The sequence below is a fragment of the Arvicanthis niloticus genome, chromosome 18, assembly GCF_011762505.2.
Source record: "Arvicanthis niloticus isolate mArvNil1 chromosome 18, mArvNil1.pat.X, whole genome shotgun sequence".
Classification (NCBI taxonomy): domain Eukaryota; kingdom Metazoa; phylum Chordata; class Mammalia; order Rodentia; family Muridae; genus Arvicanthis; species Arvicanthis niloticus.
The window spans coordinates 50,445,025-50,463,433 of NC_047675.1; the positions used below are offsets into that span (position 1 = coordinate 50,445,025).

An 18,409-nucleotide genomic window follows, 5' to 3' on the forward strand; every position below is an offset into this window, starting at 1 on the left:
GGCAGAAGAATCTCTGTGTTCAAGGCCAGCCTAATCTACAGAGCTAGTTCCAGGACAGCCAGGGCTACGCAGAGAAACCCTGTCTTGCAAAACCTATATGCATATATTTCTATGAGAGCCATTCTCATTCCAGCCATGAAAAATCATAAAATCCCTGAATGCTACAGCCTGGAGATGAATTATATCCATTATTATTATTAATTATTATTATTGCTGCTGCTGCTAGAGGAGGGTGCAGCAGCAGCAGCAGCGTCGGCTTAGCGCCATGCCCACTTTAGACAAGGTTTCCCTGTCTCATCCACACCAGGCTTCCCAGTAACTGAGAGCGGTACTCAAAGAAGTTAAAGAAGACATCGGAGCCAGCTGTGGCCGTGCACAAAATCCCAGCTTCTCCAGGCAGAAGCCGTCTGGGCAGCACAGTGAGGTCAGGATCAGTCGGCTCAGCTTAGCAAACACTAAAAGGCTGGGTGGGTGGTGTAACCAGACTCTCGGCTACGTGACTGGGTTCTTTACTGACCACCCTTCTTCAGTCTTACACCCCTCCCCCAACACTAGGCAGGATAGAAGTTTAGAGGGGAAAGGGGGCACCGACATCTTGGACCACTTCCTGCTGGTTAGGGACATCAGGTTCCCTGGGGCAAGTCTGATCTTCATAGGATAGCTCCAAGCAGCAAACAGCAACAGCAGGCTCTTAAACGATCTTCATCTGACATAACCACGCCCCTGCCAGAGCAGGAGACGAATCACAGCTACTGTGGACAGTCCAAAGCAGCCTCCATGTCCCACACCTGGGATTAAAACATTCACGTAAAAGTTTGTGCTTTTAAAGAAACCAAAATTCTCACTAGAGGGTTGTAGCTTACTGCTGGACTCTGTCCTGGTGTGTCCATCGGCCCAACCTGATAGATGGTGAGAGCAACCTTCTCAGGATTGTCTTACATGAGTAAGAGTGAAAAGTGGTTAGGTCCGCCAGCTACCAGTGAGCAGAGGCGCTTCCCCATGCAGACCCAGAGGCTGGTCTGTGCATCCGCTAACAATCCCTAACAGTTTCCAGCATTTTTAATGAAAACCTTGGAAGACAACGCTGGAAAGGCCCCGTGAAATGCACAAAGCACACCTGTCGCTGTTACACATTGCACTCTTGACCTTTTGTTTGTGTAGTTGGTTGGTTTGTTGGCTGGTTGTGTGTGTGTGTGTGTGTGTGTGTGTGTGTGTGTGTGTGTGTGTGTTTGCAGTCCTGGGATGAGCACAAGGACTTAACACGTAGTTTATTAAAACAAACATTTGGTGAGATGGCTCAGAGAGTAAAGCCCATGTCGCAGAGCCTGACCATCTGTGTTCGGTCCTCAAAACCCACATGTTGGAAGGAGAGAACCAGATTCTGCAGGTTGTCCTCAAATACACACACACACACACACACACACACAGTATTAATTGAAAAAAAGGAAATTTGGGCCTGGAGAGATGGCTCAGTGGTTAAGAGCACTGACCGTTCTTCCAAAGGTCCTGAGTTTAATTCCCAGCAGCCACATGGTGGTTCACAACCATCTGTAATGGGATCTGATGCTCTCTTCTGGTGTGTCTGAAGACAGCTACAGTGTAATCATATACATTATTTAAAAAAAAAAAAAAAAAAGGTTAAAAAAAGGAAATTTGCAGGCACTCCAGCCATGGTGGAAAACCTGCCTCGTGACCACACTGATAAACGAGCTGAAGCCAGGTGTTGCACTCCCTGTAATCCCAGCACCCAGGAGGCGAGGCAGGAGGATGGGGTTTGAAGTCACCCTGGCCATATATAATGACCTTCTCAAAGGAAGTAACCTTCCGTGCTGACAGCTGACTGCCGGCTCTCGTCTTCAATGCCGAGAGACCACGCTGCTTCTGAGCAGCGCACTCCCAGTGAGAAGGAACGAAAACTCTGTTATTACTATCTGAGCCCCTCGGACCAAACTGGGGAGGCAGCGTAGCACAGGGGAGCCAAGGAAGGACGTTTGCAGATGTTTGCAAGGTCAAGTTAATCAGAGAGCTTAACAATGTTGAAACCACAAAATGCCTAACGGGAGTGTTTAGGATCACAGAAGTGAGGAGTCTGAGTCCTCCCTCCTCCTCGGTCTGGCGGACAGCCTCTGTGTATCTGTAGCCTAGTGGCAGGTCTCTGGAAGTCCATATTTCTTTGTTAGGAAAGAGAATAGTTTACCACTCTTCAAATACACTGCAGGGAAGGGAGACCAAGAGTTTGTTAAGTAGAGCATTGGGATGACAGGAACCAGGTTTCAGTCTAAGTCTCTCTGAGGGAAGCACCGGTGAAGGGAAGGGAACACCCCTGGGCCCCCACAGTGGTAACAGTCTGGCTGCTGCCTGCCACAGCCCTCGTTGGAAAGTGAGAAACCTTCTAGCTTAAAGCCAAAACACTCCTGGCTTCTGAAGCATCACCAGACAAGGAGAGCTAAAGCCAGAGCCTTGGGTATGAAACAGGACCGGACGGACCTACGCCCATGTCAGAGAAAGCATGGAAGTGCCTAGTAGTCTACCCCAGGTCCCTGCAGCTAGGAGACTTAGAAAATGTGTTCAGTCCTGCATAGGGAAGGCAAGCAGGGAGCCCGAAGGTGGGTTTGCGTGTGCCCCAGGCTGTGCTCCCCCTGGAAGTGCGTCCCTACACACTGCTGCTGTGCACACCCCCTGGCCTGCCGCTGGCCGGCATCTCCATAGTCTCCTCCATCCAATCAAGTATCCCTCTCCCCTCCTTGTGAGGACCGCTAGTGGCATTACCCACCTAGGTAAGCCATAGCTCCAGTTCCAGGTCACGACTCCGCTCTACAAGGCCCTCTTCACACAGGCTTCAGATTACAAACTCCTGAGGCTCTACCTTAGACAGCTTTGGGGAGCTGTGCCCCACCCACCAGGGCATCAGTGCTCACCGCCAAAGGGGGTAGGGCTCTCGCCTGTGGGTGTACGGCCGGCCGACGCACAAAGCTAAGACCTCAACACTGAGCCTCGTGGCCAGCTCTGAGGCCAGCAGTATGGGATATGCTCCATTCTGACCAAGAGTTGGATGGATACAAGTCTTAAAATCTCCACATCTGGGCAGCTGAGGCAGGAGGACTTCCGTGAGTCTAAGGCTAGCCAGGGTTACAAAGTGAGTGAGATCTTGTTCAAAATCCTGAACAAGAAAACAAGTAAAAAGATTTCCATTGCCACCTGTTCCTCTCACTTCCCAGGAGTCACCCCTGTGAGGATACACTTGGCCGGAAACAGGCAAGCACCCGCTCTGCAGCCTGCTCTCTGGCTTTTGATTGGATAACCCTCACACAAACAAGGTCAGAGCTGCCTAGAGTATCCTGAAGCAAGCAGGATCCCTTGTCTTCCCCACTGCAGCTGTTTTCCAAAGTCTGGGTTCATTTAATCTGCCCAGCCTTTGTCCTGACGTGTGAACCCACCCACTTAGAAAAAGGTGCACTAAAAAGCCATTTTATTGTGTCATGTGAATTTTTATTAGGCAGCTATTGAGGGAATAAATGTGGTTATAGATAGTACCAGACTGAGAGAGAAGTGCATGGTGGGACACGCCCTTACCGACCTGTACCTCCCTCTGCAAGCACTGTCACCCCTCCAGCAGTAGGTTGCATCACTTAATGATAGCCAGATTTGGGGGGCCTGAGAGATGGCTAAGCAGTTAAGAACACTGGCTGTTCTTCCAGAGAACCCGGGTTCAACTCCCAGCACCCACATGGCAGCTCACAGCTGTCTGTAACACTCCACTTCCAAGGGATCTGATAACCCCCATACAAACATACTTGCAGGTAAACACCGATGCACATAAAAGTTTAAAAAAAAAAATCCAGATTTGGGGTGAGGCACTTCTGGAGCTCTCCCCAAAGCTCCCCCAAGTGACCTTAATACAGTCAGAGCTAAGAGCAGCAGACCCAGGGTTTATCTCAGTGAAACAAGACAGCCTCAAAGCAGGGCCCTTTGGCTGATTAGATTTCCTTCTTTCTTTCTTGTCCTGTCTGAACCATCCTGTCACCTTGTGACAAAGCACTGACCCCCTTCCCTTTGAGTACTGAGCAGGGTACCTCTCCACTATCTGACCTAGTTCCTTATAGCACAGACGTGTTAACGCTCGGGCTGTGATAAAACACTGACCAAAAACAGCCTGGAGGAAGAAATTGTTTATCTCTTCTTACACCATCCATTCCATCATCAGGGGAAGCCAGGACCCTGGCAGACAGCTGTTCACTAGCTGGATCCCTCTGGCTTAATCGGCTACCTTTCTCTTACTATTCAGGACCACCTACCCAGGGGTAGCACTGCTTACAGTAGGCTGGGCCCTACCACACCAATCATCAATCAAGAAGCACCCCAGATATGCTTACAGGTCAGTCTGATGGAGGCAGTTCCTCATGCCAACAGGTCAGTCTGATGGAGGCAGTTCCTCAACTGACTGAGTGACCAACTAATACCCTTCCCCGAGAGTCATCCGCCTCTCCCCATAAAGCCATCCCAGTTCTGTGGAGTGCTGTCCCAGCTGCATCTGGTCTCCTGGCCTTGGAGGTAAATGAGTGCAGAGAGTGTGAGAGGTTAGTTTCGGGGTAGTGGGGGTGGGTTGAGGACCTTCATCTGAGCGGCCATGGGAGGTCATCAGCTATCCTGGATCCTTCTGATGATGCAGCTGTTTGGGGGCCACTCGTAGTCCAGTAAGTAGCATGGATAAGCTTATTGGTTTGCCAGGTTGGACTTTTGGGTAATTGCCCTGTCTGGATGAATATGTCCCCAGGAAAAGTTCACGACAGTTGTAATTGCTAAGTTGTAGTTCCAGGGGATGGCCTCAAGAGGGCACTAGTGAGCACATAACTCACTAAAAAAGGAGCAACTTGGCGTGTTCCAAGACACAAGGTGAAATCTTGCTGTAAATGTGGTCTGGTACCAATAAAATGACTGTCCAACCTTAGCCGAGAAATAAATGTCTTAAAATTCATTTAATAGACAAAAAATAAAAATCAAAAAAAGTGTGAACTCAGAATAAAATTTTTGGCTTGTTTTAGAAATGATAGCCCAGGATGGCCCTGAACTCTCTGGGTTGCCAAGGATGACCTTGAACTTCTGATCCTCCTGCGTCCACCTCAGTACTGGGATTACAGGTGTTTACCGCCATGCCCAGTTGATATGATACTACGGTCAAACCCCAGGCCTCTGACATGCTAGAGACCTACTGGAGCCACACCCCCAAGCCCCCAAACAAATGATACATGCCAAGAGACAGTTGAGCATTTTACATGTTTAACCCACAGAGGGTGAAGTTCTCATAAAGTGTTTTAATAAATATATTAAGGTTTTGGGTAAGTACTGCTTACAAATACTAGTTTGTCCCAGGATTTGTTTCCCCTACATTCTATGTAAAGTCACGTTTTTCTCTCTCCACCTATACCTGATGCCAATCTCCATAGTTGCAGAAAAGCAGTTGACCAGTGTGTCAGAATATTTCCTCCTTCTAGAAAACTCTCAGGAAGTCCCCTGGAAAATCAGTGATGCAGCTTTCAAATAAACGAGCAAGGGGACGAACAGCTAAGTAACAGCAAAAAGAGGTGCAGACGACTGCCCCGAGGAGATGCAGACTCCCCTGAGGAGATGCAGACTGCCCTGCGGGTTCCAGGCAGACAAATGCTCCTTTTCATATACTACACGACAGAGTGGCATTCCTCACCCAAAGAGGATACAACACACCTGCCACCTACAAAGAAGCCTGCTGACGTCAACCTCGCCCAAATACCGTGAAGGCTTTCCACACGGAACCCTTCTGTCAGAGCTTCCAGCAGGTGCTACTCATGGTATCTAGGATATTCTAACATGCCTCCAAGTCACCCATAAGACCCTGCAGCCCACTAAGCAGGCCGTCCCCCATGTCAGTGAACTCCATACCCACAAGTTAAACAAGTGGTGCATGTCACCATTTGTCCTTGGACTGTCCACCATGAAGAGGCTGAAGTACTTTCTTGGAAGAGAAGCAGATGTTGCCAGTCTGTGTTCGACCCCTCCAGAGGCACTACATGGACTCCAGAATCCAGTCACTGCTGGAGAGGTGGGTAAGGGGCAACGACGGGTCCCCGGGAGAGCCTCGGTGCTGCCCGTCTTGGAGAGAGCCCTGCTCCTGGAAGTCTTCCTCCTCATCGAAGAAGCCGTTCTCCAGTGCGTAGGTGCAATCCAGGCTGGAGGCTGCCTGGCACGCTCCCTTGTACTCCTGAATGGACTCGTAGAGGCTGTACAGTTGGCAGAGCAAGGACATGTCCAGCTGTCGGAGGCCGACCTTGAGGGAAGGGAGGGGAGGTAGAAACCAAGTCAGTGCTGGAATTTCATCTCAGCTGAACACCCAACTAGAGTTCCACCTGGGCTCGCACATTCCTTCCCTCAGAAAGGCTTAAGGCAGTGTCAATGGGATGCTCTGGGGTTCCAGGTAGACACACACTTCCACTATGTCATTCAATACCTCAGACATGAGTGGGTGAGTCCTCACCTGCAGGGCGGAGAGCCCAGCCTGAATTTGTTCTGGTGCTTCACAGACACACCCAGTGACGCACGGCAGTGCGTGGTTTGGGTTTCTCAGCTGGATTCATTGTGGATCTCACGTCCCAAAGACAGTGATGGTCCCCACACCCAGACTCAGAGAAGACCCCTTCTAACCCTGGCAAGACCCACATTCTGCCATTCCTAGGTGGCAGATTACCCCGTGGCCAGAGACAGGATCTCACAGTGTGACAAGCTATCCGATGTAGCAACCTCATCTGCCCCTCCCCGCCGGGTTATCCAGGCGTGGCAGAGTTCAGATGCTCTCTCTTCTAGACAGGCCTTCTGTGGTCCCTCCCTAAGACAATGAACTATGAAGAAACTGATGATGGAGCTTCACACCGCCTTCTGGAAAGGTCACAAAAGCAAGGGTCAGGGACGAGGAACGTGCATAGTGTGCATTTGCTGTTTGTCTTTACCTTCTTCCCTCCCTTCCTCCCTCCCTACAACCTGCTCTACGACAAGAAACAGCCAGGTCTAGAAAAGCATGGGTCCCATCAATCCCAAAGGAAGGGACAAAACACAGAGTCACAGGGGAGCCTGCACCTCCAAACTTTTAGCAGTCACACTGAGAGCTTGAGAAAGCACCACCTGCTTCCTGCACAGCAACCTCTCAGTATGGTCAGATGAGATAAAAGCTGCCACCAAAGTGGCCCAGGGAAAGAAAAAGACCCCAGTAGGCCCAGACCTTGGAGTGCTAACCTGAGGCTCTAGGAGGGCAGCCCACCAATGCTATCTATGGGACTTCAATCAGAGGCAAACTTATTACACAGTCCCAACCTTTCAGTGTCCATCCTGCAGAGAGAGCCCTTCACACTAGGTGTGACCACCCCACGTACAGACAGACTTAACGTCCCACTTTCCTAACCATGCCTCAGAGACCTGAGGGCAGCCCACACCCTATGGCCTAAGAGAGGTAAACAGTCAATGCAGACATGGTGATGCATGGCTGACAACCCAGTACCTGAGAAGCTGAGGCAGGAGGACTGTGAGTTTGAGGCCAGCCTGAGCTACACAGCAATAGTATCAGAAGACAGGACAGAATGTAGGCTGTTTTCATTAGGATGTTCCGATCAAATCCGTCCCCTGCACGGCTCCGTGTCCTCAGACTCTATTGCAGATGTGAGCACAACCTCCACAGCCTGAGATTCTAAGCAATTCCTATGCACCTGTCTGCTCCCAGATTCAACTTCGATAAAACGACACCTTCCAAGACTCATACCTGTGTCTGCTTAAAATGTCTAAAAAGGTGCTCCTGTCCTGTCACTGTTTCACCTTTGGGTGAAAGTCAATACTCTGCTTCTCATGTCAAGACCAGACCACAGAAAGACCAAAGTAGCTGTGAGCAGATGCTAACATTCATCCTCTGGGGTCTCATGAGGCTCGTCCATGGTGAGACAAAAGCCAAAGCTCCATGGTTCTTAAACTGTTGGATGACAAGGTCATGACCCTGTGTCACTCAGGACTCACGGTGCCAGGTTTTTCAGAGTGAAGTCTTCCTGGACACCCAGGAACATGCCCAGCACAAGGATGACTCAAGAGCTGCCTGGTCATTGCATGTGACACATGTGACACTGGCCTAGAAACAACTGACCCTCTTAGAGACACAGCATGGTCCTGACATGCCTGTTACATGGCTGAACACGTGCCCGGTACATGGGCAGATTTCACCTAAGTACAGCAGTCCATGATCACAGTAGCATGACAGCAGTCATGAGTCCATGGCCTCAGCTCCTGGGAGCAACTATTTTAGGCACCAGATTAACTCCCTCCCGCTAGGCAGAATTTCCCTGAACTACAAGAGGTGAGCGGTACCCGACTAGGCAGAGCTTCCCTGAAGTGAACGGTACTGACAGGTAGCCTTTAGCATGGCTGCTTCCTGATGACTGAGTGAACACACAGATCTGTCCTTGTCCTGCTGTGGGGTCATCTCAAGAGTGGGAGCCCTAGTTACCACCCTCAGGTAGTCCAGAGGCCATGGCTGGACAGGCAATGCTGTGTGCTCACGGCACACCCACACGGCTCCTGCCAAGTCATCAGAACCCATGTCCTTGAGGGGAACACAGGCCAGCCCAGGCTCCTTTAGAAGGCCATTAGCTAAGGGATCTGAATAGAGACAAGGAGGGGTGTATGCCCTCGGCCTGAACTACAGGACATAAAGAACTCACCCAAGAGCAAGAACAGCTTGCTTGCCCTTCTAGGAAAAAAGTGTTAAGGAACTTCCCCCATCCCTAAATCACCTGCCACCCGCCATCTCTTGACCCACCCACGTGTCCCTGAGGGACACCTCTGCTCTTCCTAGCTACAGCAGGCTTCAGAACTGACAGCTTCCTTCTGAGGGCCATTGTGAAAACTTGAGTCTTATTTCAACAAGTCAGTCATCTCAGCCCTTCTTTCCCGACCTTTATTGTGACTTACAAGACAATGATAAGGGCTAGCTCAGTCCTTGCACGCTGCTTGTCCTTCCTGCCTCTGCTCAAGCTGCCTGCTTCCTCTCTGCCACACTCTCCTATCTTCCTTGAGCTCTTCCTTCTCACATTCCTGCAGCGAGGAGGACCCTGCGACCCTGCATGCTCTTCCCTCCAGAGTCTGCTTCCTTTCCCTAGGTTTAACAATAGGCTCCATTGCAGGAATAGTCTCAGAAATAGTCTCAGACAGATGGTGGCTCCCTGCTGGGTCAAGGGTCACTAAAGTCCCAGAGACTCATTGAGGTTGTGGTGGGGGATGGTCTCATCACTAGGTATGGGGCTTAGAGAACTAGAAGCTTTTCTTTTTTTAGACAGGCTGGCTTCAACTCACTTTGTAACAGAGGATAGCCTTGTTTCTTCCTCTCAAGTGCTACAGGACCAGGTGCTCACCTCCACCCTCTGCAGAGGTGACCCTTTAAAAGGAACCTCTTAGGAGCTAAGGAGATGCTTGCCCTGCAAGCAAGATGACCTCAGTGCATCCCCAAATTGTATAAAAGCCACTCATAGCCAGGCATGGTGCTGCAGTTTTAAGTCCAGCACTCAGGAGGCTAAGGCAGGTGGATATCTGTAAGTTCAAGGCCAGCCTGGTCTACATAGTGAATTCCAAGACAGCCAAAGCTACATAGTAAGACCCTGTCTCAAAACAAAAACAAAAACAAAAAAGAAAAACGTAACAGACAAACAGTCAGATGGAGGCTGGAGAGATGGACCAGCAGTTAATAGCACTTGCTGGTCTTGCAAAAAACCTGTTTGGTTCTCAGCACCCACAGTTGTGAGTGGCTGGTCACAACTGCCCACGGCTCCAGCTTCAGTCACGCCCCAACCCCAGGCCTCAGACCTGAGGAAAGAGTAAAGCAGACGTGAGACGGGCCTGGAAGGAAATCCTCCTATTGAGCCACGATATCGAGCCACGAGAGCTCTGTCATGGCTGAGGCCTGGGATGATCCCGGGTCTGACAGAGCCATATAGTATGTAAGCATTCGGAGATCTGACAGAAGCCTACCACGATTTCTCCGAATTCTGTAAAACGCCATTGTGGAGTTATTTAAGGAAATGAAGTTACAGGGCCAAGGGGCAGGTGCAGGTTCAATTTCATGTGTATTGTGAAAGTGCCCTCCAAAACCAAGAGACAGGCCTCTCTGCCTGCCGGGCAGGAGGGGTGCCACGGTTCTCCTCCTGTGAAGTCTTTGCTAATCTTTTAGGTACAGCACAATCAGTTTTATATCTGCGGTTACAAAGGGTGTTGAGCCCTGCTGTTTGCTGTTTATTTACTTTTGTCATTAGTATTTCCATGTGTTTGTTGAAAACTGGGGCCTCTCAGACTAGCTTCGAACTCACAGAGATACTTAGGCTTCAACTTCCAGGGTGATGGGATTACAGGTTGCCGACACCAGGCCTGGCTTAATGGTGTCACAACATGGATATCTTGTTTCTAGTTTTTCTTATTTTGTTTTGTTTTTGTTGTTTTGGATTTTTTTGAGACAGGGTTTCTCTATGTAGCCCTGGTTGTTCTGGAGCTCACTCTGTAGACCAGGCTGGCCTCCAACTCAGAGAGCTTCGTGCCTCTGCCTCCCCACTGCTGGGACTAAAGCCATGTGCCACTTCTAGTTCTAAGCATAACTGAGGGTCCTAAGGAACATTTGCATGTGTGTTTTCTACCAATAAACTTAAGAAACCAGACACCCACGTACTCCTCGATCAATCCACCTACCTGCCTAGGAACTAAAGGCCCTCTTTCCATGCCTTCTCTTTGGGGGTTCTTCAGTCTCCTTCTGTCCACCTGCTTCTGATCAGAACAGACCTGGTTCCCATAGATGACCTAGTACCAGGGAGCTCTGGCCACAGGGCAGACCTCTACTGCTCTCACCAAGGACACCACTTCCTATCCCTTGTACAAAACTCAGAATACACAGGCCTGCGAGACCAGGCAGCTTGCCGCTCCTGGAGCCAAAGAAGTAAAGAGAGCAAATCATGACCAGGTTTGGGCTGGCCCGATGGCTCAGTGGGTAAAGCTTCTTGCCAAGCCTGATGACCTGAGTTAGTCCCTACGACCCACATTGCAGAGGTAGAGAAATGACTCCTGCAATGACCTCTAACCTGAACAAGCCTTAGGGAGTTTCTGTTGCCCTGGAAGGCAGACCTAGGCCTTTGTCTCTTGAGAACTGAGGAGAACTGTCTCAGAGTTACATGACTGCAGGACAGGGACCAGCACAGGAAGAGATGAAGCAATGAGTGACCTTTACGGAAACAAGTGAGCAGGAGACAATGGTATATGGAGGTCTGGCTCTCACTGGCATCGGGCACGTATCTGACTGGCTGGCTTCCTGCTCTGGCTGCATGTGTGGTTTCTGCCACAGGATCATGGAAGTCTGGGATCCACAGGGAGCTTCCCCTGCACTCCAAGAGCCAAACGTCAAAGCTCCTACCTGCTGCTCCTTGGGAGTGACCTGCAATGAGCTGCTCCCCCCCTCTGACACCCGCCTAGCCTTAGAGAGCCACAGTAATGCAGGGACCAAGGCTCCAGGACAAGGGTGGGTGTGGGAAGCACCGGCACCCCTGAGAGGCAGCAGTGACTAACTAGGCTGCTGCTCCTCGGAGGCCTCCCTCAGCAAATGAAAAAATGCTCCGTGTGCCAAAAGCTGGGCCCCCTGACGGTTACAGGCAACAGGAGGCAACAGGAACGCTTTAACCAAATGGGGAAGAAGAAGCCTGTGCAGACTGCTGAGGCACTTGGGAGTTCAGACGGTAAACATGAGCCTGAGGCATTCCACTGGTAGGTAAATGGGTCAAAGTGTAGCGGTCTGGACGACGTCTCACATTGCTGTAAAGACTGCCATAGCCGCCAGCATCGCCTGACTTCTTATTTGCCCTTAGCTCTCTGCAGCAGTTTTCATATGTTCACCCAGTGGGCATACAGAGTATCCTCTTCATTCTGCTGAAAACATAACAACGTGTGTGTGTGTGTGTGTGTGTGTGTGTGTGTGTGTGTGTGTGTGTGTGAGAGAGAGAGAGAGAGAGAGAGAGAGAGAGAGAGAGAGAGAGAGAGAGCGCCTGTATGCTTGCAGAGGTCAGAAGTCAACATCAATGTTTCCTCAGTTGCTTCTCCAGCTTACTCTCTGAGACAGTCTCCCATTGAACCTGGAGCTAACTGTTGTAGAAGACTGGTCAGTGAGCTTCAGAGATATTTTTGTCTCTACCCCCCGGAGCTGGAATTACAGGTTCATACTGCCATGCCTGACTTTTCTGTGAGTTCTGGGGATCCAAACTCAGTTCCTCATGCTTGCATAGTGAGCTATTGCCCCAGCCCTTTACCCAATGCTTTTATAAAAGACCTTTCAGTCTGGGTATCATCGTGGTACACGCCTGTAATCCCAGCACTTGGAAGGCAGAGGCCAGGAGTTCTCAGTCAGGCTGGCCTATGGTGATACTTTGGCAAGAAGAAGAATAAGGAGGAGGAGATGAAGAGGAGGAAGAGGAGGAGGAGGAGGAGGAAGAGGAGGAGGAGGAGGAGATGAAGAGGAGGAGGAGGAGATGAAGAGGAGGAGGAAGAGGAGGAGGAGATGAAGAGGAGGAGGAAGAGGAGGAGGAGATGAAGAGGAGGAGGAGGAGGAAGAGGAGGAGGAGATGAAGAGGAGGAGGAAGAGGAGGAGGAGATGAAGAGGAGGAGGAGGAGGAAGAGAAGGAGGAAGAGGAAGAGGAGATGAAGAGGAGGAGGAGGAGGAGAGGAGGAGATGAAGAGGAGGAGGAGGAGGAGGAAGAGGAGGAGGAGGAGATGAAGAGGAGGAAGAAGAGGAGGAGGAACAGGAGGAGGAGGAGGAGGAGATGAAGAGGAGGAGGAGGAAGAAAAGGAGGAGGAGGAGGAAGAGGAAGAGGAGGAAGAGGAGAAGGAGGAGGAGGAAGAGGAGGAGGAGAAGGAAGAGGAGGAGGAAGAGGAGGAGGAGGAGGAAGAGGAGGAGGAAGAGGAGGAGGAGATGAAGAGGAGGAGGAAGAGGAGGAGGAGATGAAGAGGAAGAGGAGGAAGAAGAGGAAGAAAAGAAAAAAGAAAACAAGGTATTCGATATGGTGGCAGATGTCTACACCACTAAGGCTACAAGAGGATCACAAGTCAAGGTCAGCCTTAACAACATAGTCCATAGTGAACCTGGGCTCCTTGATGAGACGCTATCTCAAAAATAAGAATATAAATAAATCACATTAAACGAGTTCTAGGAGCCAGGCTGTGGTAGCGTAGGCCTTTGATCCCAGCAGAGGCAGGAGGATTTCTGTGAGTTCCAGGCCAGCCTGGTCTACAGAGTGAGTTCCAGGACAGCCAGGGCTACACAGAGAAACCCTGTCTCCAAAAATCAAAATAAATAAATAAACAAACAAATAAGAGAGTCACAGGCCAGGGCTACATGGTACGACATCTCAGAAACAAAACAACCACAAACACGTTCAATAAATAAGATGGTTGTTTTAAAAGGTGATTGCCTTTACAGCCAATGAACGCTAGATGGACCTTTGAATCTTTCTAAATAGACACTTTCCTCGAGGCTACAAGAACTCAGAATGAACAGGAAGTAACATGGATGAGCCATGACTCTGAGCTGAGTGTGGTGTTACAACCAACATGGGACTGAGCCTCTTTCAACAGGGGTCCTGTCCATTTTGCTCTGCACAGCAGCTCTCCTGACTCATCATTACTGTCACCCCTTTGAAGTGACACCTGCACCCTCAGCTCTAACCAGCTCTCTTCTAGCCTCCAACTCTGCATCTGAAATGCCTAGCATCCTCCTCTCCTGATGGAATGCCATGAGCCCCCAACAGCAACTCCCCCAACACCCACAATGCTGCAGGAAACTTTCTTGCGACCCATTTTCAAGGTTCAAAATGACACAGCTCTGCCACACCTTCCACGCTCAGCAGTCACTGAAGACCCAACGATACATAAGTGACAGGAACGTGTTTGCAGCACATACCCTCCAAAATTGAGCTGCAGTATATATACCCTGTGACAATCCATGTGTGCATGCTTCATGTGCATGTGTGTATGGATCATAGGGTGCAATGATCAGACAGGGCTTCAAAGCCCAAAACTCCCAAAAAGGTTGTGATCTCAAGGGAGCTAAACTATGAGCAGCTGACTTTTGAAAATATATTTAGGATCTGGAGAGATGGCTCAGAGATTAACAACTCAAATTTGGTTCACAACACCCAGGTCAGATGACTGACAGCCACCTCAAATTCCTCTCCTTCCAATCCTTCTGGCCTCCAAGGGCACTTGCACACATGTGCACATACTTCACACATACATACACTCATGCATTTAATTAAAAAATAGTAAAAATAAATCTAAATGATTAAAAAAATAAGCTGGGAGTAGTGGCAATGTCTTTAATCCCAGTACTCAGAAGACAGAGGTAGGTAGATTTCAGTGAGTTCCAGGCCAGCCAAGGGCTACAGAGTGAGACCCTGTCTCAAAAAAAAGGAGAAGAAAAAATAAATAAATAAAATTAAGATGAAGTACCCATGAGGAAGGTACAACATGTGATGGCTAATTCTAATTAACAACTTGGCACAACCTACAACCCCTGAGAAAAGAGTCTGAAACATTGTCTAGATTAGGTTGGCCTGATGAAATATCTGTGGAGAATTGTCTTGAATGTCAGTTGACGTGGGAATTAACACATAATGACCCAGCCCACTGTGGGTGGGTGCCATCCCCTAGGCAGAGCATTCCACAACTATAGGAAAGGGGCAGGGCTGAATTGTAGAGAAGGGATGGGGCTGAACACTAACAAACAAACCTGCTTTCATTCTCTCTTCTTATAGCCTGGACTTCCCTACAATGATACTATAACCTGCAATTGTAAGGTAAATATATTCTTTCTTCCCTAAGTTGCTTCCCTCACCCCCTCGGGACTCACTGACAAAGTGAGACTCGGCCGGACTCGAACTCAGAGACACGGGAGGGCGGGTGCTCAAGGCGCGCACTGCACACTCGCTTCTAAGTTGCTTTTTGAAGATACTTTATCCCACCGACAGAGATACAACTAAAACACAATAATTTAGACAATGTATAAAAAGCCCTTGAGTTTTGTTTGTTTTTTGTTTGTTTGTTTGTTTTGGGGGTCTTGTTGTGTAACCCAGGTTCCCTTCAAAGTTGATCACAGGTACACATTACCACATCAGGATATACATACAACCAGAATATTTGCATACTTCAAACTGTTAGCAGTGATCATCTCTCTCTGTGTCAGCCTGTGATGTGGGGTGTGGGGTGCTCAGAATTGAACCTGACCACAAGGCCCTTGAGCGATTAATACTGATTGTCAACAGAGTCTTGAACCACCAAAGAGATGAATGTCTGGGCATTTCTGAGGGAGATTCTAGATTGGATTAGTTGATGTGGGAAGGTCCATCCTACCCATGGGCAGTATCTTGTCATGGCCTCAGATCCCAGACTGAAGAAAATCAAGCTGACACCCAGTATTCATCTCTGTCAATCCTATCTGCAGACAGAATGTCACCAGCTGCCTCATGTGCCTGCTGACATTTCCTCACCAAGATGGACTGTAGCTGGCACTGTGAGCCAAAATAAATCTTCCCTTACGTGGCTTTTGTCAGAGCAATGAGAAACGTAATTAATACAGCCTCGTGCATGCTAGGCAGGCCTCTGCCACTGGGTGATAGGCCCAGTTTTAGGACTGTGATGTTTGTTTTGTTCCAAAACACTTTCCATCAGTAACCAATCAAACAAAAAAGTTAGGTCATCTTTGATTCATTTCTTTATCAGCGTTGGGGACCCATTAGCAACTCTTGTGAGTTCTGGGGGGGGGGGGGGGGTTTTCCCAGGTGCACCTAGGGCATTTTCCAGGCCTCCTATACCCATAGAACACCTCAGAGCTCCTGCTCCTGCTGAGACTGGTGACCCACAGGCTTCTCAAGGCTACAGGGCCACCTCCTCTCGTTCAAATTCCTGTCAGTCAAGCCTAAGGCTCAGGGCACCACTCAGCTGGAGGCTCCCTCCATTCAGTGATCTTCCGGTCACTTCAGGCCTTCCCACTTTTTCCCTCAGGCACTTGTCACATTCTGTCCCTGACATGAATTATATCCCCACCACAGATTTGACCTCCGGCCTTCAAATTAAATACATCGACACAGACATTCTGCAGAAGGCTCTGGAATGAACGACTGACCATTCTTCTTAAGCGAGATGTGAGCTCTCCTCACATCTCGCCATTCCTCACCATTCCCCCAAGTCAATAAGTCTCTTGAACTTATTCAGAGACTTAGTCTACAAGGCAGACTGAAGAGCCTCGTGATGGTTTTCTGAGAGAGCCTGTCAGGGCCTGTAGCCAAACCCTACCTTTAACATTGTTATCAGGCAGAGTGACAGCCGCTCATTTCCTATAGCCGAGCTTCCGAGCTACCGCCCAAGGCATAATTATAAGGTTCTGTACTTTAGTCATAGCAGGAGGGACCTGGGAAATACCTTCGGGAATGTAGCTGGGCTCCCAAGCCTCCCTAGCGTGTTTACAAAGGAGAGCTTCACAACCAGAAGTCACCGTGCGCCATGCGTCTTATGCAAGAAAAAAACCCTCAAACACCTGGGGGGCCAGTCTATTTCACCCAGCGGTTCACGTTAAGTTCAAGATCCGGCTGTAAACACACTAAGTGTGGATTTATCTAATCAAATGCAATTCGCTAAATGTGTTAGGCTTAGGGTAGAAGATCTTAGTCTAGGGGAAAGAACTTGGATGGGTGGATTGGGTGGGTCCTTCCCCACCTGGTCTGCCACAGGAAGCAAGTTGGGAGAGGGCTCCCTCTGAGGCCCAAATCTCTCTGCCCTGGCGTCACCCTGAATCGTGCGTCCTGGTCCAGGAACACCTACTGCACTTCGCAGGAGGGAGAAAAACTAAACCCATTGTTTGTGACCAGACCTAAGGACTTCACCCGGCCGAGCACGGCTTCCGTGCCGGTAATCGGATTCCTGGCGGGCGGCCGGGGAGGGGCCCGGCCGCCCATCTGTTGTCCACACCGACCCGCAGGCGCACAGGAAGCCTGTTCTCCTGGGACCCGGCAGGCGAACCCCGCCGCGCCCTGACCTGGCCCAGGAGAACCCCAGCATCTGAAGCTGCCCTGCCAGAGGTGATGTCCAGCCGTGGGAAGCCAGAGAGGGGAGTCCGGGCTTCCAGGGACCAACGGAGAGTGTCCCCCGACGGGGCCCACTGCGCCTAGTCCTTACCATCTCCTTGCGCAACAGCGCCAGCGCGGCGTCTAGGTTGGGGGGCTTGGTCCGCATGCCCGCTGCCCGCGCCCCGCCGCCGCCGGCGCCCCCTCGGTTCAGCTCGTCCTGGATGCGCGACTTCTGCGCGTACAGCCGCTCCAGGTGCCGCCAACCGCCCGCCGCGCCGCCCGCCGCCGAGTGCAGCAGCCCGCTCAGACTTTTGGGTAACGGTGGCAGTCCGTCCACGCGTAGCCCCCGGGCCATGCCCGCCGACCCGGCTCCGCTCATCTCGCCGGGGCGCCGACACACGCGCGCGCAGCTTAGCCTAGGTCTCTGGAGCCCAGCGGGTCCCCACCCACTTCCCGCCCGGCCGAGTCCCGCCCGCTGCCCGGCCCCTTGGTCTCCGCCCCTCTGGGGACCCGCCCCCTCCTGGGCTCCGGGCCGCAGAAGTGAGGCGACGCCCTGCAGGGCCCCCTGGCCTCCAGTTCTACCTCCACTCGTCTGCGCTCTGGGTTAGCCCCCGGGGTCACCCTAAGTCTTAGCTCTGTGAACCCTACGTGCAGTTAGTCCCTTCCCTTTTTCGCCACACCACAAGAGGGTCTCCACCTCACTGTGTCCCACATCCAGTCCTGTGCACCCCACCTCCAGCTGCTCACCCCCGCTCTTCTCTGAACCCCACCTCCAGCCCCAGGCCCATCCTACGAGCCCTGCCCCCACCCATTCTGTACCCCTGGCCCCAGCGGTCTTCCTTCCTCCAAGCCAGATGGACTCCTGCTCCCCTCCCTGTCTATGCTCCTGGCTGGATGAGTTTGGTCTCTCTGACTTCATTGTGACCAGCCACTGAAACCGCTTCTATCTACCAAGGGGTCCAGTCCCAGTTCCGACCCCACCCCAGGCTGCCTGTACCCCAGCGTGGGCGTGAAGATCGCAGGTGCTGGTAGCAGCCAGAACCGCACACAGTGCTCATTCGCGAGGCCTCGACTGCCTCCTCTGTGGGCTTCAGCAGCCAAGGACAGCGCCAGCCACACTTTGCTCACCTCTTTTAAAGAAATGAACCAGCCTGTCTTTCAGCCCTACCAAAAACAGGGAATAAGGACTCTGCCCCACCTGATGGAAGGAGAAAACCATCTCCTGCAAGTTGTGACTCAAACACTCCATTCAAGACATGTGCACA

At 50.8% G+C, this 18,409-nt stretch overlaps 1 protein-coding gene across 1 annotated transcript; it reads right to left on the bottom strand.

Annotated features, from left to right (window-relative positions):
• Positions 1–5,292: 5,292 nt before the first annotated feature.
• Fam89a (family with sequence similarity 89 member A) lies at positions 5,293–17,581 on the bottom strand. Its single transcript, XM_034523084.2, has 2 exons — positions 17,254–17,581; positions 5,293–6,301 (listed from the first exon to the last, which is right to left on the bottom strand). The coding sequence occupies exons 1-2, from the start codon at positions 17,521–17,523 to the stop codon at positions 6,041–6,043; spliced, it is 531 nt and encodes a 176-aa protein (XP_034378975.1). The 5' UTR covers positions 17,524–17,581; the 3' UTR covers positions 5,293–6,040.
• Between the last annotated feature and the right edge of the window lie 828 nt (positions 17,582–18,409).

Coding starts and splice junctions, on each gene's coding strand:
- Fam89a (XM_034523084.2), bottom strand. CDS start 17,523: ATGAGCGGAGCCGGGTCGGCGGGCATGGCCCGGGGGCTACGCGTGGAC. Junction 6,302..17,253: donor CGCTGTTGCGCAAGGAGATG/GTAAGGACTAGG, acceptor CCTTCCCTCAAG/GTCGGCCTCCGACAGCTGGA.